This window comes from Xyrauchen texanus, chromosome 10, assembly GCF_025860055.1.
Source record: "Xyrauchen texanus isolate HMW12.3.18 chromosome 10, RBS_HiC_50CHRs, whole genome shotgun sequence".
NCBI classification, from domain to species: Eukaryota; Metazoa; Chordata; class Actinopteri; order Cypriniformes; family Catostomidae; genus Xyrauchen; species Xyrauchen texanus.
In genome coordinates, this window is record NC_068285.1 from 45,675,882 (window position 1) to 45,699,821 (window position 23,940).

The 23,940-nt window shown below is 45.9% G+C and overlaps 1 protein-coding gene and 1 pseudogene across 1 annotated transcript in view; both read right to left on the minus strand.

Moving 5' to 3' along the window:
- The window catches only part of LOC127650124 (class I histocompatibility antigen, F10 alpha chain-like), a 32,795-nt pseudogene extending 28,693 nt beyond the window's left edge, over positions 1-4,102 (minus strand).
- A 4,249-nt stretch (positions 4,103-8,351) lies between these two features.
- Positions 8,352-23,940, minus strand: part of LOC127650236 (zinc-alpha-2-glycoprotein-like) — a 35,921-nt gene continuing 20,332 nt past the window's right edge. Inside the window, exons 2-9 of the mRNA XM_052135543.1 lie at positions 22,883-23,158; positions 22,505-22,792; positions 21,357-21,641; positions 21,102-21,224; positions 20,774-20,845; positions 19,925-19,999; positions 12,934-12,978; positions 8,352-12,834 (exon numbers count right to left, since the gene is read on the minus strand). Of these exons, the coding sequence (XP_051991503.1) occupies positions 12,776-12,834; positions 12,934-12,978; positions 19,925-19,999; positions 20,774-20,845; positions 21,102-21,224; positions 21,357-21,641; positions 22,505-22,792; positions 22,883-23,158 (1,223 nt within the window). The 3' untranslated portion in view covers positions 8,352-12,775. The remainder of the gene's footprint in view (positions 12,835-12,933; positions 12,979-19,924; positions 20,000-20,773; positions 20,846-21,101; positions 21,225-21,356; positions 21,642-22,504; positions 22,793-22,882; positions 23,159-23,940) is intronic.

Genomic DNA, 23,940 nt, shown 5'->3' on the forward strand with positions numbered 1-23,940 from the left:
TTAACGAGGTTTTCCAGATTATTCTGCCTCAACCGTATAGGGAGCAGGTTTTGAAAATTGCTCATGAGCATGTGCTCTCTGGCCATTTGGGTGTCACAAAGACATTTCGACGTGTGTCTCGCTACTTTTTCTGGCCTGGGTTAAAATCGGCCGTGTCTAATTTCTGCCGCTCGTGCGTTGCTTGCCAGTTAGCTGGTAAGCCAAACCAGAAGCTTCCCATTGCTCCTTTACACCCCATACCTGTTATGCAAGAACCATTTGAACGTTTGTTGATCGACTGTGTAGGTCCGCTACTCAAGTCAAAATCGGGACATGAGTACATTCTAACCATTATGTGTACAGCCACAAGATTCCCCGAAGCTATCCCCCTGCGCTCTATCAAGGCTCCTGTAATTATCCGCGAACTGATCAAGTTCTGTACCACCTTTGGTTTCCCTAGAGTCTTGCAAACTGATCAGGGCACAAATTTTACATCAAGACTATTCACTCAGACATTAGATCAGCTGGGAATTAAGCATGTACTCTCAAGCGCATATCACCCACAATCACAAGGCGCTAAGGAAAGATTCCATCAGACGCTCAAAACAATGTTGTGTACCTACTGTCTCTCAAGTGGGAAAGACTGGGCTGAGGCTTTGCCATTTTTAATGTTTGCTATTAGAGAAGCGGAGCAGGAGTCACTTGGTTTTAGTCCGGCAGATCTTGTATTCGGACACACGGTGCGTGGGCCTCTAAAAGTGTTAAATGAACAATTACTAGCAAAGGATGCTGTGCCAGTGACGATCCTTGAGTATGTTAGTTCATTTTGGGAGCGGTTGCACCAGGCACGCAATCTTGCTCTGGAACATTTGATTGTAACTCAGTCAAAGATGAAGAAACGCTATGATAAGAGAAGTGTCTCTCGTAGTTTCCAACCAAATGATGAAGTTCTTGTACTTCTGCCTGAACCTGGTTCAGCTTTACAAGCCAAATTTGCAGGCCCATATCAGGTGAAAGAGAAACTCAGTGATACAGACTATGTGATCAGTACCCCTGACAGGAGAAGGAAGACTAGAGTATGTCACATTAATATGTTGAAAAGATTTGTGTGTAACTCAAAGCCTGTTTCTCCACCTAGCCCTGCGCTACCTGTGACAGTGACGGGTAATATGTCAGATGTAGAAGAGACCATGCAAGCCAGGGTACAAACTGGTGGAAGATTGTAAAACTCTGATGTGTTGAAAGATTTGCCTTCTTTTCTTGCCCATCTAAACCCTGAGCAGATCACGCAAGCTATTAGGTTGATGCATCATTACCCATCCCTGTTCTCCGATGTCCCAGGCAGAACTTCAGTTCTGGAACATGACATTGATGTTGGGCAAGCTAAACCCATTAAACAGCATCCTTACCGGGTTAATCCAACCAAGCATAACTTAATGAAAACAGAAGTTGAATATATGCTACGGCATGACCTGGCCCAACATAGCCAAGGTCCGTGGAGTTCTCCCTGTTTACTGGTCCCAAAGGCCAATGGCACTTTTCGTTTCTGCACAGATTTCCGCAAAGTCAACGCAGTAACAAAACCGGACTCTTTTCCACTCCCCCGTATGGAGGATTGCGTGGATAGAGTGGGGTCAGCTACATTTGTTTCAAAGCTGGACCTGCTGAAAGGCTACTGGCAAGTGCCCCTGTCCGCCCGTGCCTCAGAAATCTCTGCTTTTGCCACAACAGACTACTTCCTACAATATTCCGTCCTCGCCTTTGGGATGCGAAATGCCCCAGCCACATTTCAGAGGCTGATGCAAATTGTGCTTGAAGATGTTCCTAACTGTGATGTATATATTGATGACATTGTGGTCTATAACAAAACATGGGAAGACCACGTTGGAACATTGAAGATGGTCTTTGACAGACTAGCACGTGCTTCACTAACTTTGAACCTTGCAAAATGTGAGGTAGGAAAAGCCACGGTGACCTACCTGGGGAAGAAGGTGGGCCATGGTTTTGTCAAACCAGTGGAAGCTAAGGTCGAAGCCATTCTAAGCTTTTCTAAACCCTGCAACAAACGTGAACTTCGACGATTCTTGGGGATGTCAGGATACTACCGGGGCTTCTGCAAGAACTTTTCATCGGTAGTTGCTCCCCTCACAGACTTGCTAAGTACCTCAAGAGTTTTTAAATGGAATTGTGAATGTGACAGAGCTTTTGAAGCTGCAAAAGATCTCCTATGTAATGCTCCTGTCCTGACGGCACCTAACTTTGAACTACCTTTTAAGCTGCAAGTGGATGCCAGCGCTTCTGGTGCTGGAGCTGTGCTGATCCAGGAGGATGCTCACTGTGTTGAACACCCTGTGTCCTACTTCTCCCGAAAGTTCTTGAAACATCAGAAATCATACAGCACCATTGAGAAGGAAGCCTTGGCCTTATTGTGGGCCCTGCAGCATTTCGAAGTGTATCTTGGGAGCAGTGCAGTTCCAATAACGGTGTATACAGACCATAACCCTTTGACCTTTCTCTTTAACATGTCCTCTTCTAACCAGCGTTTGCTGCGCTGGGCCCTCAAGTTACAGGACTACAATATCCATATTCAGCATATCAAGGGCACTGATAACATTGTGGATGATGCCCTTTCAAGAACTGGGGAGATGGAGATTTAGGGGGTGTGTGGTTTTAAGTCTAAAAGCTTGAAAGAATATGTAAGTAGATACTACTGTGGTTCCTGGTCTGTATTCTTAATGGAGGGGGTGTTATGTCCAAGGACGTATTCATTTATTTATTTATTCATTTACTTATAGTAATATAAGTATCTTCTTCTGAACCTTTGATTTACTTTATTTCTGAAAGTGTGGGCGTGGTTGTATGCCCTGTGTTTGTTTTGCTTGCTGTCTCTCCTTCTCTCTCTACTCGCTCTCAGGCCTAATCATCAGCACCTGTCACTCGTTTGTGAGTGTGCCTGAGACGGAGAGTATAAGGTTGCCGTCCAGTGTTTGCAGAGGGAGACACACTTCTCCGCTGCTCTAGATTGAACACTGGTGTTAAATTGGGCTAGTTTCTGATTTAGACACTGTAGTTGAGAGTTAGCTGTGGCTAACTGAGAGTCACTGACTTGTGTTAATGAGATCCTGAGCTCATTTCAGCTAAATACTAGGCAGAAGTTAAAGTTATTGTGTGATTGCTAACCTGTTTAGTAGTTATTGTTGTGAGGGGAGCTGTAGGGGGTGAGTGCCTTTTTCTTTGAACTCTGTTTGTCCTTGTTTCTGCATAGCAAGGGAGTTGAGGGAAGTTTGGTGTTGTTTATTTCTTTTTGGTTAACCTTTCTTAGGTTAGTTAGGACTCCTCCCAAACTTAGTCAGTGGGTTGTTTTCTTTGTTATGTTAGGCCTTGCTCACCCCTGAGCCATTGCTCCCTGACAATGTATGTTCTGTCCTTCTTTTTTTTGTAAATAAAATCCTTTTGTTGATATCCTCTGGTGTTGTCTTCACTCTGGGACAGAGGTTTGAAGTGTGTTCTCGCCTTTCTTTTTTTTTGTCTCTTCCTTACCTCTCCTTTCGACCCCTAGACGGATAGGAGAACGTAACAAGTGCCATACACACAAATGCATTCATCAACTAAAAATAATTAAATCTCTATATCATTAATAAAATGAAAGGCATGTGGCGGAAGCATCAACGGGAACACGCATGAACAAACATTAGAACATGAGAGGGTTACCTTCTAAACACGACCGATTAACATCAGTTGGTAATAACAAAAGGCCTCTGCCAGGTTTAACACCAAGTTATACATCAATATTTACTTTTTAGTAAATATTCTTTATGTTCTTAATAAACACAAATGTCATTGATGGTTTATCTAAATGTGTAATGTAACAAAGTTCAGTTTTGACGTTAACAGACATTTTAAAGGAAGTGCAATTTTTTACTTTCACTTTTGTTCTCAGACAAATGCAGATTTTATTTACCTGCTTGAACTGACAGCAAAGTCCCAGGAAGAAGAAAAACACTGATCAGAGCAAAAGTCTTCATCACGACACCTGTGTCCATGACTGAAATGTATTTTAGACAGTGAGAAATGTACCGATGCTTGTGTCACTTCTTCGTCGAAGTCTGAACGTCAAGATAACAGGAAAAGGCTTGGACAAAATGGAGGATGAAGTAGAAATATAGCTATTTATATTTACACAGAGGTGGGTAGAGTAGACAAAAACTGTACTCAAGTAAAAGTACAATTACTTCAAAAACATAATTACTCAAGTAGAAGTAAAAGTACTAACATAAATAATTACTTGAGTAAGAGCAAGTCTTGGAGTAAGTCTTGGATTAGATTCAAGATGGCGGCGCGGTAGCGTGCAGCGGCCACTCCGGATCCAAAATGGTGCTATTTTGTCACTTTGCCTGACTTTTATGGCACATGGACATCGGAGCAACCGGTGTTTGTGTCTACCATCGTTAGACACTGCTAAAATATAAGATTCATGCAACAACCAAGCTGCATGATGACCTGCGGGAGTTGCTACGCAAACTCAGCTTGCTGCGGAGACCAGGCCTCCAGTCCTCGGCATCGCCTGAGGTGGGGACGTCGTAAGTGGTGCGCGAGGAAGCGAAAGCGTGCCAAGAGGGCAGAGATCCATGCTAGGCTAAAAACAAACCCTAGCCGGCCGGCTCTCCCGTCTATCCTGCTCTCAAATGTTTGCTCCCTGGACAATAAACTGGACTACATCTGACTCCAGCAGAATACGCAGAGCTTAGGGACGCCTGCGTCTTTGTTTTCACGGAGACGTGGCTCAGCGACAGTTCCGGATGCCGCCATTCAGCTAGACAGGCTCACCTCGTTTCGTGCCGACAGAAATGCAGCTCTGTGCGGTAAGACTCACGGTGGTGGCTTGTGTGTTTACATCAACACGGAATGGTGCAAGAACTCTATGCTAGTCTCTAGTTACTGCTCATCTCTGGTGGAGCTTGTGACTGTTAAATGCAGACCTTTTTATTTACCACGGGAATTCACCACTTTTATTTTAACGCTAACGCGAAGGAAGCGCTCTGTGAACTGTATGGGGCTATGAGCGAACTGCAGAACGCTCTCCCTGATGGACTGTTTATTGTCGCCGGAGATTTCAACCATGCGAATCTCAAGACAGTGCTCCCTAATTCCATTAGTATGTGGACTTTGCAACGAGAGGGGCGAACGCGCTTGATCTTGTTTACACAAACATCCCAGGCGCGTTTCTCATTGGCCTTTTCTCATAGATCAGAGACACAACGTCGAAGTGAGCGACAGACGGGGAATGATGTATTCGGTCATCCATTATGCAACAGTTTAGCTGTTGCCTCCAGATAGCCTTATTGAAAACAACTTTTTGTTATGTCGAGATCATGAAAAAAATTAAGTCATGATCACGAGAAAACAATGTTGACTTTACAGCAGGTGCTGCTGTTTGTGGCTGGTGCCACTGAATATAAATGGCATATGCCGCTGTTTATGGTTGATGCCAGTGAATTTCTACAGTATCTGCCACAGTTTATTAATACTGAGTATTCCCAGTGATGAGAGAATAACATATGTGATACGTTAATTTTAGGAACTCACTGTAAGGGACTATCAAGCAAATATGATACAAATATTAGGCCTAACTGTAATACAATATGATCATATTAAAAAGGCCTTTTTCTACTGGCATACTTAATATTATTTTGAAAGAAGTTTTTATTGCTATTATTTACAGGATGAGGTTCCTACATGCAGGTACAAAATATTACAAACATTTACATTACCACAACCAATTCGAGGATAGCTACTTTTTTCCAAGAATATTTGTTAAAAAAATTGATTTGCTGTTCATAGGTTACATTCTGATTCAAATGCATTCAAAATTCACCAGAATGCAGGAAGTATCTCTGATACTCACATTTTCTTGGGAAAAAGTCAAACAAAAAATACAAATATACAGCTATAAAAGCTAAGCCCTGAGCTATTCTGCCCATGGATTGAGCCTTATTGTGATGTAGGGGATCTATATTAATGCTATGCCCTTTACTTTTTCAATCTTGACATATTTCTTTTTTCAGACCCTGATCAGCACAACACCAGCAGGTCTAGGGCCATACCATCTACAGGTACATTAGATAAAGAGAGCAAAATGACAAGGTGTCAGAGGCTTTAGGCCTTGCTGTTATGTGTATTACAGTTAGGATAAAACAGAAAAAAGGAGCACACACTAGTTCTGTATGATGTTATTGCTTTGGGTTCCAGTTATTCTGAGGATATAGCCTATTTTAAGATCTTAATATCTGTCTTTAATTCATGTACTTTCCCCCAGGATTTATAATTGATATGCTGCCAAAATATGTTTCTTGTAGAGAAAAGTCAACAAACATCACACGCAGCTGTGTATTTCCGCTCTTGTAAAATCCCATTCAATAATCTCTCAATAAATTACACATTAATCCAAATTAAACCCAGTAATGTAACAACAGTAACACCACATACAGGTGAAACTCGAAAAATTAGAATATTGTGCAAAAGTTCATTCATTTCAGTAATTCAACTTAAAAGGTGAAACTAATATATTATATAGACTCATTACAAGCAAAGTAAGATATTTCAAGCCTTTATTTGATATAATTTTGATGATTATGGCTTACAGCTTATGAAAACCCCAAATTCAGAATCTCAGAAAATTAGAATATTACATGAAATCAATAAAAAAAAAGGATTTTAAATACAGAAATGTCGGCCCTATGAAAAGTATAATCATGCATATGTACTCAGTACTTGGTTTGGGCCCCTTTTGCATTAATTACTGCCTCAATGAGGCGTGGCATGGATGCTATCAGCCTGTGGCACTGCTGAGGTGTTATGGAAGACCAAGATGCTTCAATAGTGGCCTTCAGCTCTTCTGCAGTGTTTGGTCTCATGTCTCTCATCTTTCTCTTGGCAATGCCCCATAGATTCTCTATGGGGTTCAGTTCATGCGAGTTTGCTGGCCAATCAAGCACAGTAATACCATGGTCATTGAACCAGGTTTTGGTACTTTTGGCAGTGTGGGCAGGTGTCAAGTCCTGCTGGAAAATGAAGTCAGCATCTCCATAAAGCTTGTCTGCTGAAGGAAGCATGAAGTGCTCTAAAATGTCCCAGCAGACAGCTGCGTTGACTCTGGACTTAATAAAGCACAGTGGACCAACACCAGCCAATGACATGGCTCCCCAAACCAACACAGACTGTGGAAACTTCACACTGGACTTCAAGCATCTTGGATTGTGTGCCTCTCCATTCTTCCTCCAGACTCTGGGACCTTGGTTTCCAAATGAGATGCAAAATTTGCTCTCATCAGAAAAGAGGACTTTGGACCACTGAGCAACAGACCAGTTCTTTTTTTCTTTAGCCCAGGTAAGACGTTTGACATTTGAAGCCCATGTCCAGGACCCGTCTGTGTGTGGTAGCTCTTGATGCAGTAACTCCAGCCTCAGTCCAATCCTTGTGAAGCTCCCCACACATTTGAATGGCCTTTTCCTGACAATCCTCTCCAGGCTACGGTCATCCCTGCTGCTTGTGCACCTTTTTCTTCCACACTTTTCCCTTCCACTTAACTTTCTATTAATGTGCTTTGATATAGCACTTTGAGAACATCCAACTTCTTTTGCAATTACCTTTTGAGGCTTTCCCTCCTTGTGGAGAGTGTCAATGATGGTTTTCTGCACAACTGTCAGGTCAGCAGTCTTCCCCATGATTGTGAATTCAACTGAACCAGACTGAGAGACCATTTAAAGGCTCAGGAACCCTTTGCAGGTGTTTAGCTGATTAGAGTGTGACACTTTGAGCCTACAATACTGAACCTTTTCACAATATTCTAATTTTCTGAGATTCTAAATTTGGGGTTTTCATAAGCTGTAAGCCATAATCATCAAAATTATATCAAATAAAGGCTTGAAATATCTTACTTTGCTTGTAATGAGTCTATATAATATATTAGTTTCACCTTTTAAGTTGAATTACTGAAATGAATGAACTTTTGCACGATATTCTAATTTTTCGAGTTTCACCTGTATTTTAAAGAAGTAAAAGTAGAAAAATTATAATTAGAAATTTAATTGAGTGAGAGTAAAAATAACCCACTTTTAAACCAACTCTAAAAGTTAATTTTCTCCCAAAAAGTTACTCAAGTAAATGTAATAGAGTAAATGAAACACGTTCTTACCCACCTCTGTATTTATAGTTTTAGCCAATAAGGAAAAAAGAACAGACTTCTAGTAATCTGTCTTTAGGTGGATGTTGTAAAATGACGTCACTCGATGAAGGGAATATCAACAACATAAACATGACAGAGAGTGCATTTGTCATGTTACTTTTAGTTTCCATTTATCAAAGCAAACAAGTAAATCCAACTCGACTTTATTGACATCAAAAGCATTTCAGAACAGATTAATATCAGAAAACTTTCATAATAACTGTCACAACAATGACATGTACGTGCGATGCTGATATCATCCATGTTTATTTCATTTTAAGAAACCAATAACTTCTAAAAAGAATACGTTTTTAGGAATGAACCCTCAAACGATTTTTCACAATATTTTGGAACAATACCTCTGTACAATATTTGAGAAATAGCTGAAGGGAAATAATTACTTTCCAAATATAGTCAAATAATAAGAATAATACAAAATGTTAAGCTTTTCTTAAAGACTAGAATACATTTAGAGCAGAGTAAGAAAAACGTCATGTTACAGTTGTAACCGCCATTCCCTGATGGAGGGAATGAGACGTTATATTATGATTGTGAGCTTGCATTGTTGACAAATACCACCAAACTTCCATGACGCTGTTACTTAAGAGGGGCTGATCTTTTCTGCATCTGTAGATTCACTGTTAGGCTGTCGCCACTAATAATTGTTTACTTCCCAAGAGACGTCCCACTGCCCGCTCTGGTACTCCCTAACGTAAGCTCCCCTCGGGACAGACGCGCACAGGTGTGCGGTTGCAACGGGTGCTGTGCAAGGTCAGGGAGGACGAGAAACAAGTTATTCTGGTGGCCCCCTACTGGCCCACTCGGACCTCGTGCTCCTCGCGACAGCCCCTTCCTTGCGAATTCCCCTGAGGAAGGACCTTCTTTCTCAAGGACGGTGCACACTCTGGCATCTGCGCCCAGACCTCTGGAAACTCCACGTCTGGCCCCTGATGGAATGCGGAAGTTCTAATTGACCTGTCACCTGCCATCGTAGACACAATCAACATAACCAGAGCGCCCTCTACCAGGCAACTTTACGCCCCAAAGTGGCGCTTGTTCACAAATTGGTGTTCTTCCCAGTCTGAAGACCCGCAGAGATGCGCAGTTCGGTCAGTACTTTCATCCCTGCAAGAGAGGTTGGAGTGGACGGCAAGTCCTTGGGTAATCACGACTTGATTATCAGGTTCCTTAGAGGCACCGGAGGTTGAATCTTCCCCAGCCAAGCCTGTTCCCCTCCTCGGATCTCTCGGTGGTCCTCTCGGCCTTCAGAGACCCCCCTTCGAGCCTCTTGACTCAGTTGAGCTTGAGGCCCTCTCATTGAAGACGGCCTTCCTGATTGCGCTCACCTCCATCAAGAGGTTTGGGGACCTGCAAGCGTTCTCTGTCAGTGACACCTGCCTGGAGTTCGGTCTGGCAGACACCCATGTCGTCCTAAGACCGTGACCGGGCTACATGCCCAAGGTTCCTAAGACCCCCTTCAGGGACCAAGTAGTGAACCTGCAAGCGAAGCTACCCCGGGAGGAGGCAGCCCCAGCCTTTTTCGTCGCTGTGTCCGGTGTGCGCTTTGCGTACTTATGTGGATGCAGAGCTTTAAATGTTCTGAGCAGCTCATTTGTCTGCTTTGGTGGACAGCGGAAAAGGAATGCTGTCTCCAAACAGAGGCTTTCCCACTGGGTCGTTGATACCATAGCATTGGCCTATCACACTCAAGCCATGCCCGCCCCCTTAAGGGTTCGAACACACTCTACGAGAAGTGTGGCATCCTCGTGGGCACTGGCCAATGGCACCTCCCTAGCAGATATATGTAGAGCAGCACCCAACACCCAATACCTTTACGAGATTTTACAACAGTGTTTTCTCAGGTCCGAGCCGGTAGAACTCGGTAACGCAGAACAACTGACTGGGTGTACCGCTTGCACCTAGAACCTTTCCCCTCCACTGAGGCGATCACGTGCGCTTTTATCCCAGGAGATCCCACTAACTCGGCTCCCTGGATGACTCCTCCCTAGCCCTCTGGTCCGCAAATTCAGCGGAGGAATTTCCCGACCAGACCCACTATGAGTACTGAAACTACTCTGTACTGGAATAAGTGCTGCACAGGAAGGGCCCCCGTGTGGATTAATCCCCGTGTGTATTTCCGCGGTATGGTCCCTCTTGCGAGCGGACCTGCGTCTCCCTTGGGTAGTCCCCGCTGCCCCCTGGTCGCCATGTTTGTAGCAACTCCTCCCTCTCAATAGGTAGGATCTACCACCGCACCATTCTCCACATGTGGCCTGAAAACCCATGTGATGTATTTCACCACTATTTACCTACCCCAGCCTGGGCAGGTGTGGTCTCCACAGGGTCTTTTCCCCCTGAAAGAATAGGAATTGGAAAAGAACGCCTTCCCCAACACGTGTGATAGCGTTAAGCCCCAGTCACTTTGACTCTATGCGAGAAACATAGAGAGAGAAAAGGTGCGGCTTGCTCCCATGCTTGGCACGTCGCCTTGTTCTCCCCCTTCGGGGTGTAGGGAACCAGAAGGTTATGATGATTTAATGGGGGGGGGAAGGGTACATGCAGTCTGATGCGGCCTGTCGCTTTGGCACGCAACTGCCTGCCCGTACCTGCTTCAGCAGCGCACGTACACAGTTCAGCGCATGGCGTGATTAAATATGGACCCCTAGTGTCGCTTCTTCGGCACAACGTCGAAGTGAGCGACATTCGGGGAACGTCTAGGTTACTATTGTAACCTCCGTTCCCTGATGGAGGCAACGAGATGTTGTGTCCTCCCGGCAACGGCGCTGAACACTGTTATGGCCGAACCTCATTCTCGGCTCCTCAGGGCAAAATCCTGATTGGACAGACTCATTTCCCTCCCTTTATATCCATATGTCCGGGGCGGGACATGCAAATTCTGTCTGCCAATTTCTCATTGGCCTTTTCTCAAGTTCAGAGATGATCGAGGCTCTCAAGAGAGACCCCTAATATCGCTTCTTCGACACAATGTCTCATTCCCTCCATCAGGGAACGAGGTTACAATACTAACCTAGACATTCGTTATGTTTACAACTGTATGTTCCTTAACGGAAATGTTGTCATGTCTTCTGAAGTCACTCAATTCGTAGAAGGACGAGCGCATGTGTAAACCTAAAAGAATAGATCACCCAAAAATGATAATTCTCTCATCATTTACATCTCAAACTTGTATTTCTCCACGGAACACAAATTAAGATATTTAATAGAGAAATGATGTCTGTAGGTCCATACAATGCAAGTTAATGGTGAGCAAAACTTTGAAGCTCCAAAAAGCACACAAAATCATCATAAAAGTAATCCATTGGACTCCAGAGGTAAAATCAATATATTCAGAAGTGATATGATAGGTGTGGAGAAACAGACCAAAATAGAAATCCTTTTTCACTATAAATCTTTGGTCTGTTTCTCACCCAATCTTATCACTTTTTAAGATATTGATTTTACCACTGAAGTCCTATGGATTACATTTAGGATGATTTTGTGTCCTTTTTGGAGCTTCAAAGTCACCATTCACTTGTATTGTATGGACTAAAAGAGCTGAAATATTCTTCTAAATATCTTCATTTGTGTTCTGCAGAAGAAAGAAAGTCATACACATCTGGAATATCATGAGGGTGAGTAAATGATGACAGCATTGTAATTTTTTTTGGGTGAACAGTTCCTTTAATTACCCTTAAAATCAGCAGGAAAAATACAGGTTGGTACAATGTTATTTAAAGCACAACCCGAAGCCTTAAATCTGATTGGTTGAGAGCATATGCTGTTCATGGTACAACTCGACTCGTCTATGCTTGCTTTTTGGGTGTTTTCCACTGTGGATAGTACCTGGTACCTGATTTTTTAGTACTACCTCTTTTGAGGTTCCAAGCAAACAGAGCCGATACTAAATGTGACGTCAAAATCCTGCAGATCACGGAATGGTCAGTGAGAATAGTCACTACCAGCATCACTGGATTTGGGACACGTGACATCAACCCGCTAGTTTTAAAGTTACCAACAGCGATAACAGTATAATTTGTTCGCGTGACTTTCGAATTGTAAAAAGAAATGGCTGTATGCAAAACCACGCCATGGTCAATAAACAAGGTGCAGACGTTCCTCTCATTAGCAACGAACAAAACAAAAATGTCTTTCAGGAAGTGTCTCTGTTGGCCGCAAAAGGCTACCACCAGACCTACCAACAGTGTAGCAAAAAGTAAAAAGAGAATGGTATGTTAACTCTATACTCTGCTTGAAAACTTCACTTTATTTAGTTGACCAGCTACTGGAAGCTTCCTTCTAAAACTACAAGGCCAATTTAACTGTTACACTTGTGTAAAATCACCATGCAACAACTGCTTTATACAGCACAATGAGCTAGTAGCTAACAGCTAGCGGTCGTGTTATTGTTTATTGTTTTGTGTCACGTTTAAGATGATGTCACGGCAGTGGAAGCGGCGCAACTATGACGATCAGACTATAATCCCACCCACGTTGAGGTGGCACTAAACAGCAGTGGAAAAGCAAGTTCAGAAACGTAAAGTGAGTCGAACTGTAATGTGCAGTGGAAAAATGTCATAAATGATTGACAGTTTTGTTGTCCATAGAGAATTCACTGCAGTTGCTCCCATTTCCTGTTGGAGAAACAAAGTGTCAAACTGTCTCTATAATGTATTTATAATTTGCCATATTATATTAAGCATGAAATATATTTAAATGAGGGTCATGTTTACCAGAGTCAGACAAATCGCTCTCCTGACTTCCTGCTTTTGATCCATCTAGACATGAAACATATGGATTCAAAAGTTACATGAGAGATATTGATGCACAATGAAAGGTTCTCTCTCCACTTTCAGTCCATGTAAAGAGATGTGTACAACTGACATTCATCTCCATAATGGAAATACATATACATTATAATATAATAATAATACTATAATAATATAATTAGAATATATAAATTAGGGATGGGACAATATATTTCTAATTATGAAATATTGAGAACGAAAAATAAATGACAAACTGTAACGAGGCAAATTTTGACATTTAAACATAATTTAAACATCTGCATTATTGTTTTATGTCCACACAATCATAAATGACATGATCCGTCAGACATAAAAATCATCTAGGTTACGTATGTAACCTCAGTTCCCCAATGGAGGGAACGAGACGTTGTGTCAGAGAACGACACTAGGGGTCTCTCTTGAGCGCCGATATTCACCTCTGTACTATGAAAAAAGGCCAATGAGAGTTGGCAGCCAGTATTTGCATGTCCCGCCCCCGGACATACGGGTATTTAAGCGGCGCAAATACGGGAGTTCATTCAGGATTTTTCTGAGGAGCCGGAAATGGTCCGGCCACAACAGGGGCTCGGCTCAGCGACGTGGCAAGGGGGACACAACGTCTCGTTCCCTCCATCGGGGAACTGAGGTTACATACGTAACCTAGACGTTCCCCTTCTGTCGCTCTCTTACGTTGTGTCAGAGAACGACACTAGGGGTCCACTTAAAAAGCGCCATGCGCTGAGCAGTGTACGTGATCCGCTGATACAGGAGCGAGCAGGTATTCCTACCTGCAGAACGACCAACTGTATCAGCCGTACCCTTCCCCAATGCCCCATTTAAGCCATCAGGATTCCTTATCGTTACCCCGGAGGAGGGAACAAGGTGACGGCCGCCAACATGGGAACGGGCCAGCCTGGCTGGGCCTCTTTTCTCTCTATGTTTCTCGCATAGAGCAACTACGGCCGGGGCCCTTACACGCATTGAGGGAAGGGGGTCTTAGCCCTTGGTAGGGCGGGGAAGACCCTGCGGAGGCCACACCTACCCGGAGGGGAGGCAAATTTGAGTGGCACATACATCGCATGGCCTATACCTAGGCCTTATGCGGAACAGTAGTGCGGTGGTAGCACCAGCCTCAGAGAGGGGGGAGCATACAGCACGGCACCTGAGGCAGCTGTGACTGCCTAAGGGAAACACGGCGTCAACTCACGTGAGGGGACAGAACCGTGGTTTTACACACAGGGGAGTCCGAGCAGGAGGCCTTACCTGTGGGGCCCCTATACCAGTACAGGGTAGCTAGCGGTACCCGCAGTGGTTTGGGTCGGCGAGTCCCTCCACGAGAACTGCGACCCGCAAGGGCTAGGGGAGGAGCCAACCAGTGTCCCAAGCCTGGGATCTCCTGGGAAGAAGGCGCACTGTTTCCCCTGGTTAGGGGAAGGCGCTGGGTGCAAGCGATCCACCCGGTCAGATCGTCGGCGTGTCACCGAGTTCTACGGGCTCGGTACCTGAGAGAACACGGGACGAAACTGACTCAACTCGGAGATTGTAGAATCTCGCAAAAGTGTTAGGTGTTGCCCAGCCCGCAGCTCTACAAATGTCTGCTAGGGCAGTGCCCCTAGCCAGTGCCCATGAGGACGTAACACTCCTGGTGGAGTGGGCTCGGACCCGCAAAGGGGGGCACGGCCTGGGTGTGATAAGCCAGGAAATGGCATCGACAACCCAGTGGGCAAGTCTCTGCTTGGAGACAGCGTTCCCTTTCTGCTGTCCCCCAAAGCAGACGAAGAGCTGCTCAGAGCGTCTGGTGCTCTGTGTGCGGTCCAGGTAAATATGTAAGGCACGTACCGGACACAGCAGTGAGAGGGCTGGGTCTGCCTCCTCCCGGGGCAGCGCTTGCAGGTTCACCACCTGATCCCTGAAGGGTGTGGTAGGAACCTTGGGCACGTAGCCCGGTCGCGGTCTTAGGATCACGAAAGTGTCTGCCGGACCGAACTCCAGGCAGGTGTCGCTAACAGAGAGCGCATGCAGGTCCCCGACCCTCTTGATGGAGGTGAGCGCGATCAGCAGGGCAGTCTTGAGAGAGAGGGCCGAGTCCAACTGAGTCAAGCGGCTCGAAGGGGGGTCTCCGGAGTCCCCTCAGGACGACCGAGAGATCCCAGGAGGGAAATAGGTTAGGCCGGGAGGGAATCATCCTCCGGGCACCTTTTAGGAACCTGACGATTAAGTCGTGCTTGCCAAGAGACTTGCCGTCTACCGTGTCATGGTGGGCCGCGATAGCAGCAACATACACCTTGAGGGTGGAGGGGACAGCCTCCTCTCCAGCCTCTCCTGAAGAAACACGAGCACTGACCTAACTGCGCACTTCTGCGGGTCTTCGGCTCGGGAAGAACACCAGTTCGCGAACAGACGCCACTTCAGGGCGTAAAGATGCCTGGTCGAAGGGGCTCTGGCTTGGTTAATAGTGTCTATGACGGCTAAATGTAGGTCGGCTAGACCCTCCGCGTCCCGTCCAGGGACCAGACGTGGAGTTTCCAGAGGCCTGGGCGCGGGTGCCAGAGCGTGCCCGTCCCTGAGAAAGAAGGTCCTTCCTCAGGGAATTTGCCAGGGAGGGGCTGTCATAAGGAGCGTGAGATCCGAAAACCACGTCCGGTTGGGCCAGTAGGGGGCCACCAGAGTGACTTGCTCCTTGTCCTCCCTGACCTTGCATAGCACCTGTGCAAGAAGGCTCACTGGGGGAAAAGCGTACTTGCGCAGCCCCACGGGCCAGCTGTGAGCCAGAGCATCTGTCCCCAGGGGAGCCTCTGTGAGGGCATACCAGAGTGGACAGTGGGAGGTTTCCTGGGAGGCAAACAGGTCTACCTGGGCCTTGCCGAACCTTTCCCAAATCAGCTGGACCGATTGGGGGTGGAGCCTCCACTCTCAAGCCAGGCAAGGTTTGTCTTGACAGTGCGTCCGCTATCACATTGCGGTTGCCGGGGATGTGAGTGGCGCGCAGCGACTCCAAAGGAGGAGACGACGGGCGAGCTGTGACATGTGGGAGGAGCGTACTCCGCCTTGGCGGTTTATGTAAGCCACCACCGTGGTGCTGTCTGTCCTGACCAGGACATGTTTGCCACGAATCATCGGAAGAAATTTCTTCAGGGCAAGACGAACGGCCAGCAGCTCTAGGCAGTTGATGTGCCAGCGCAGCGGCCTTGGTTCCACCGGCCTGCGGCTCGCGCCCATTGCACACGGCGCCCAACCCAATTTGAGGCGTCGGTTGTAACCAGAACGCGACGGGACACCTGCTGCAAGGGTACCCCTGCCCGAAGAAAGCAGAGGTCTGTCCAGGGTTTGAAGGTTTGGAGGCAGGCAGTGGTAATTTCCACGCCGTGCATGCCGTGGCGCCATGCTCGTCTCGGGACTCGAGTCTGGAGCCAATGCTGAAGTGGTCTCATATGCATCAACCCCAGTGGCGCGACCGCCGCGGAGGATGCCATATGCCCCAGGAGCTGTTGGAAACGTTTCAACGGGACCACGGTGCCGAGCTTGAAGGAAGCGAGGCATTCCAGCACTGACTCAACACGTTCGTTGGAGAGACGTGCTGTCATTGAGACTGAGTCTAACTCCAAACCGAGAAAAGAGATGCTCTGGACTGGGGTGAGCTTGCTCTTCTCCCAGTTGACCTGAAGCCCCAAGCGGCGGAGGTGCTCGAGCACCTGGTCTCTGTGTGCGCATAGTAATTCCTGCGAGGGGGCCAGAATGAGCCAATCGTTGAGGTAATTGAGTATGCATATGCCCGCTCCTCATAGCGGGGCAAGAGCCGCCTCTGCGACCTTCGTGAAGACGCGAGGGGACAGAGACAGGCCGAAGGGGAGGACCTTGTACTGATACGCCTGGCCGTCGAATCGCGAACCGTAGAAAGGGTCGGTGTCGAGGGCGAATTGAGACGTGAAAGTACGCATCCTTCAGGTCTACCGCTGCGAACCAATCTAGATGCTGAACGCCAGATAGAATTTGTTTCTGGGTGAGCATTTTGAACGGGAGTTTGGACAGGGTCCGATTGAAAACTCGCAGGTCCAAGATCGGTCGTATGCCACCGCCATTCTTGGGTACAACGAGTAAGGGCTGTAGAAACCCTTCTTCGTTTCGGTTGGAGGGACAGGCTCTATCGCGTCCTTGATTAGAAGGGAGGCGATTTCCTCAGCGCAGGGAGAGGGCATGTTCGGCGTGCACTGCGGAGGAACGAACGCCCAGGAAGGGGGTGGAGACCTGGCAAACTGAATTGCGTAACCGAGTCGAATGGTCCGGTGCAGCCAGCGTGACGAGCTGGGCAGAGAAAGCCATGCCTCTGCGCTCTGTGCTAGGGGCACCAAGGGGACAAGTATTTTGGACGTACCCGGCGGGGCTTCGCAGCGGTGCGGAACAGGTAACGCGGCGTCGGGAGGCTCTGTGGCGTCCCGAGGCTCTGGTGCTGAGAATAAGCTCAAAGCACTTACCTTGTTCCGGTTCGTGACAGAGGAGAAGGTCTGATGTCGGCGTCCTCTGGACTCGTCTGAACCGGCCGGCCGGGGAACAGTCGTGGGGCTGAGGGCGGGAGCACCGCATCCTGGGCGCCGGGACTGTTGAGGCCTGAAACACAAGTGCCGTGAGAACGGCATTTGCGGGCCATGTGACCCAGAGGTAAAGGAAATAGCTCTTTTATTGAGAATTTGGGTACCGCAGCCCCCGTCAGGGGGTGCGGCAAATGAAAAAACACAAGATTCTCCTCCCGCCCTCCACCGGGGACGGAGCGGTCTCACCATCTCCGGAGCTAACTTCTCGTCCTCTGGGTCCGCTGTCTCAGGGACGTTTGGGAGCCTTCCGGGTCCTCGACGGGGTCCGTGAGGCAGGGGCGTACGCTTCCTGCGGTTTGCTCGACGCTGGGGCTGAGAGCTGGGCCCAGGTTGGGGCGGAGCAGAAGGTCTTCTGGCCGCAGGAGGACGCCCTCGGCGAGCAGATGGGGCCTGGGCCGTGGCGGCAGGCTTGCGGCGCGGCATGATGTGAGAAATGGCCTCCGTCTGCTTCTTCACCAGGGAGAACTGCTGGGCAAAGTCCTCCACGGTGTCGCCGAAGAGGCCGAACTGGGAGACAGGGGCGTTGAGGAAGCGAGTCTTGTCGGCTTCACGCATCTCAACCAAGTCCAGCCATTGCTGACGTTCCTGGACCACCAGAGTGGCCATCGCCTGCCCGAGTGCCTGCGCTGTGACCTTCGTCGCTCTCAGGGCGAGGTCGGTCGCTGAGCGCAGTTCCTGCAGCGTGTCGGGATCAGGGCCACCCCTGTGCATGTTGCAGAGTGCCTTGGCTTGGTGGACCTGCAGGAGAGCCATGGCATGCAGGGCGGAAGCGGCGCGTCCGGTAGCGCTGTAGGCCTTCGCGGTGAGCGAGGATGTTGCTCTACAGGACCGGGAAGGGAGTACAGGGCGGCCCCGCCAGGTGGTAGTGCTTCCGGGCATAGATGGATCGCAACAGCTCTATCCACCTGGGGATCTCCGTGTACCCGTGGCGCTCCGCCGTCCAGGGTGGCGAGGGCGGATGAGCAGGTGGCACGACGAGTGGAGAGGGGTGCTCTCCACGAAGACGTCAGCTCATCATGCACCTCCGGGAAGAAAGGTACTGGGGGCGAGGCTGTGAGCGCGCCCACACCCAAAAACCAATCGTCTAGCCGTGATGGCTGCGGGGAGGATGGAGGGTTCCAATCCAGGCCCACGCTATTGGCTGCCCGGAAAGCATATCGGACATCTGCGCGTCGGCCTCCTGCTGGGCGTGCAAGCCCGAGGCGGCAGCCCAGAGGAGCCCTCAGCGTCAGAGCCCACGCCCTCCGATGTCGCGGAAAACTCATCTGCTTCCATCGCAAGAGGGTAGGCAGACTGGCTGTGAGGCGAGTCGCCGCCACCTTGAGCGGGACGGGAGTCAACGAGCGTGCTGGGGCGCGGGTGGTCCGAGGGGCGTACCGGCGGAGCTGCACCCGCTGCCATCCCCAAATCACCTCCATCGCCAGCAGCATCGTCCTCAATCCCGTGGGAAGAAGGAGCGACGCGGGGCGGCTGGAGTGGCTTGCTTACGGTTGTAAGCAAGCCGTGACCGCTAACGTAGTCATGGTCATGTTCTCGCAATGAGAACATGAACCATCCACAAACGCAGCCTCGGTGTGATCGCTGCCCAGACACACGAGACAACGCCTGTGGCCGTCGGAAGCGGAGAGTACTCTACCGCATCCAGAAACAACACAGGGGCGGAAAGGCATCTTTAAAAAGACGCGTCCTGAAAAGGACGTTCAACGCCGCTGTGTTTTTGCTCTTTTAGAGGAAATTACTCTTTTAAATAAAATCACTCTTTTATGAATGAAAGACTCGTGAGAGATCTTTCTATCTGCAACTGTCGATGCGCTCAGGGGCAGGAAGTGCACAGCCGTGCAACCAGGAGAAAGCCACTGTTGTGCGCCGCAGAATCCAACAGCATGCAGCAGAGGATAGCAGGAACTCGGTGTGTAGTAACGCAGCAGACTGCAAACACGACCATCGGCTCCGAAGAAATTTTCTGAATGAACTCCCGTATTTGCGCCGCTTAAATACCCGTATGTCCGGGGGCGGGACATGCAAATACTGGCTGCCAACTCTCATTGGCCTTTTTTCATAGTACAGAGGTGAATATCGGCGCTCAAGAGAGACCCCTAGTGTCGTTCTCTGACACAACGTAAGAGAGCGACAGAAGGGGAACCCTGTTTTCTACACCTGATCAGCCTGAATGTAACCAACTCATTTTAAAGGTTAATTTGTTTGTGGTCTTTTCTTATAATAAATGTATACGAATAACTCTTTGTGAACCTCGTATCGTATATTGAATCATAAGAGAACCATATCGTCTCACCCCAATACAAAAGGCATTTTCCTGATAAGTGACATTTATAAAAACATGTAGTTACCTTTAAGCAGTCTCTCTCCCTCCTCAGGCTTATTTACATTGTCGACAGGTATCACAGTAGAATTCACATGGCCTGCTGTAAAACAGAAGAATAACGTGCTACACGGCAGTTCAGACAGGTCAAATCAAAAAGTTCTGCAATCAGCTGACAGACACACGTCAGATTGAATTCCTCCATTCATTCATTTTTTAGCTGCACCCTTCACACAGTGGCATGCAGTGCATAATAGTGGTACCCCTTCTATTCTAGCCAACCATATAGAATGTTAGTGACTGAGACTACCATTCTGCTAAACATCTCCTTTTTGAGCTTAACAGAAGAGGAAAATTAATATGGAGTATGAGGCAGAGAATGTTCACTTTTGTGTGAACTGCCATTTCACTACCTATTTAAGAACAGTATTTGTTAAAAGTATCTGCCAAGAACAACATCATAAATGTAATTAAGCACATGATTGCATCACGTCTTGCTGAGAAACAAGTAGCTGAAGAGAAGGGCCATAATTAGGCTTTATACATTAAAAATTCTTCCATCTGAATGAAAGTAGAGGTACAAATTGAGGAAAGCAGCCCCCCTGTGAGATTTAGGCGAGACTGTTGAATTTTTGGATGCTTTATTATTACAAGATGTTTTAAAGTGGTCCTGACTGAAATGAAGGAATTGTATTCCACTGGTATTCCCCTTTATGTCAAATAAATTATTTCATTTGCACAAATAAAGCCATGATGTGTGTTTAGCAGAGTCTGCTCACAATAACCATTTAACCTGTCATTGAATCCCTGTGACAAATTGTATTTCAACACCACTTATTTTTATGAAATGAAATGTATATTTAAAGATAGCTGATACCTGCATTCAGAGGCAATACTTCATTTTGTCCAATAGGGGTCCTCTTGTCCCGATGAGAAGCTGATCTGGGAACTTGAGGGAATGACAGATTTAAACAAGGTGTTTCTTTATTATTGTTCTTTGCACTCAAGTGTTTCTTTTAAACATAAAACTAATATGGCATCAGAGACACAGCAGCATAAACAGAGTCCATATGCTGGTAAGATTTAGCCATTTATGATAATAAATCAGAGGCTTCTCTCATTTTCTTTTAATTAAAGGGGTAATGTCTCTATTAGTTAAAGTATAAAACCCAAAGTATGTGTGTGAGTAAATAGCCACTACTCACAAATGCCCTTCATCTTTAAGATGTAAACTATAAGGATCATAACCAATACGAGCACAGCTCCAATCACCACTACAATGATAACACCCATGCCCGTCACTGGATTGCAGTCACCACACTTTCCATCTATAATTGGAATTCATTTCAGAAACGAAAGGAAAGAAAAACAATAAATGTCAGCCAGTGAAAATGAGGTGCTCTTTAAATTAATCAATATCAAGTGATAATCCTGTCTCTATGTGTATCAGATTTAATTACCCCATTTGTTGATAATGGGTTCATCAAGGGATCTGTGAGCCACATAACAATCATAATCTGCTTTTTCTTCCTCCAGTATTTCCACACTCTTCCTTATCTGAAATGTTCCATCATGGTTTGGTAAGACTCCTGATGAAGCAATCTGATCTTCAGGCAGAGATGTTCGATATTTCCTTATTTTCAATGTCACATCCTTGGGGTAGAAGCCAGTGGCCAGACAGGTGAGTTTCAGTTTGCTTTTGTCACTGACAGACTTCCTTGCAAACGCATAAACCTCTGGTGGTGCTGAGAGCAGAGGAAACAATTGAACAGTCAGTCAGCAGCCTGTTGACATTGTGTCAAATCAAAATAAAACTGCTGCTAATCAAATGTCCATTCACAAACCAAGGATGAGTAGAGTAAATTCACATTTTAACAGCATCCATCATTCAGTTGGTACACCACACTCAAATAACTGTTATGAATCTTATGGAATTATATGAAGCCAAGCGGAAAAATGTCATGTAATTTAACTCTAGTCATAAATTGTTCAGTGGCCCCTTTAAGAACATGAGTTTTGCGACGCGCGCTTTTCGCCACTCTCTCATGTTAGAGACGTGAGAACATATGTTGTGCAGAAGAGCTCCTGGTTTTGTTCATCGTTTGAGAATTACTTGGGATGCATATGGACTGTATGTGTGGATTTTGACCACATTTGTGCACGTGTGAAATCTGGGTGTGTGAATATAAAATGAATCATGTCTTATTTAATGATTTATAGCCCAGAGTGTTTTCCAGTTTAGTGAACATGTTTAATGAGAATTCTACTGTTTTAAACTGTTATACATGCCCTTACAGCCTGGTTAAAAATGCATAAAATGCTGTGAATGATGTAAGCATGTATTAAGGTGATGTATGCTGAAGCATATGGGTAGACTAATGCCCTGTTTATATTTTCTTTTGACATTGGCCTCTACCGTATTTCATTATCGTATTTCATTTTCGCATTTCATTTTTTAACTTTTTTTATATACGGCCCAATCGACCGCTGTTTTTTCTCTTCTTTTTATCCTGTGCTGTTTCTTTACAACAACCGGCTACATATATTTAAAACTATGTGTATAATTATAATAAAGTATATTTTATTAAATTTAATTGGATTTACTCACAGCTCTTTTTGAGCTCCTGGTCTCCATATTCTCTGAACTTGTTGAGCCAGTCCACACACTCTTTCTCCAGATAACCCTTGGTGTACTGGTTTAGGATGGGTACGTCATCCCATTTTCTCTTGGTTTGGAGAGCTTCAAAAACTGGAGCGACCCACTGAGATTGTTTATCATCAAAAGACAGGAAGTTCACTCCATCATAGCTGTACTCATCGATGCCTTTGAAAAACTTCGTGTCATTTCCTTGTTTCTCAACTTCACAACCATGTCTCCACTGAAGAACATGGAGATCTGAAATTGAGACCAGTGAAAATATTTGTCTGATGATTCAAATAACAGAGAATATGATTGTGTACATTAAAATCCCTTGATGTTCCTCACCTGTCTTATTTTGTCTCATTCGGTCTATCAGAATGTTGACATTGACACTAAACCACTGCTCTTTGCTCTTTCGGGACTGAGTGCCTTTTTCCCAGTAATCCTGCTGCATTTTCTCTTCCATCCAGTGCTGTTTAGGAATCTTTTTCTGTTGCTCACTATTGTAGTAGTCAATCTGTCTGTCATCCAGTAGACCCATCGCAGTGAACTCATAGATGCCTGGCAGATCCATGGGTTTGGATAAAGCGGTGTATATGTAGAACAGGGAGTGTTTGTCAGCTATAAAGAAATAAATGTAAAGAACATTAATAGAGGATTCCTGTTAGGATTGTGGCTTAACCATTCTACTCCAAACTCTTCCAAAGCCTATAGTTTAGTGAACTTAGATAAACGTTTAGCATTGTGGATTTTCTTTCACAGTAAAACATCCACATCATTATGTATAGCCTGACCAAATGGTTTTCACGATATTTCATGCAGTGCTTTTCAGAAAACAGTGTGTAGTGGTTACTTGAAAGAATAATTTCCTAATAAATAGAAGAAAACAAAATGTATAGTGTCAGGTTCGGTTTGATCGTAGGTGATTTCACACTTCTGAGCTTCCATAATAATTCAATTCTACCACACAAAAACTGCAAATTAGCTACAGGCTTACTTTTGTTAAACACCTCTAATTTGCCATTGAGAACACGTTTTGCTCCAAGATCAAGTTATATCACAAGCCCTTTTGGCATTTAATGTTGAGCAGGATATGAATTATACAGTATAACTCTACAATATAATAAAATTCTCTGCAATAAAATGCTAATTTTTGAGATCAACAATGGACTAGTTTGTCTACACTACAAAAAAAGAAATCTTGATTAAAAAATTATATTCATCATGGAAATAGTATATTTGATACCAAAAATGCAATTTGTAAAAAGTAATTTTTTAAATATGTAACGGCCTTTTCATTAGTTGGATTTCACAATGATCTGTCATTCAGTACTGTTGAAAATACAATTACAGATAAAATGTACTTTATACTCATTGGAATTCCAAATACACATACTGTATCT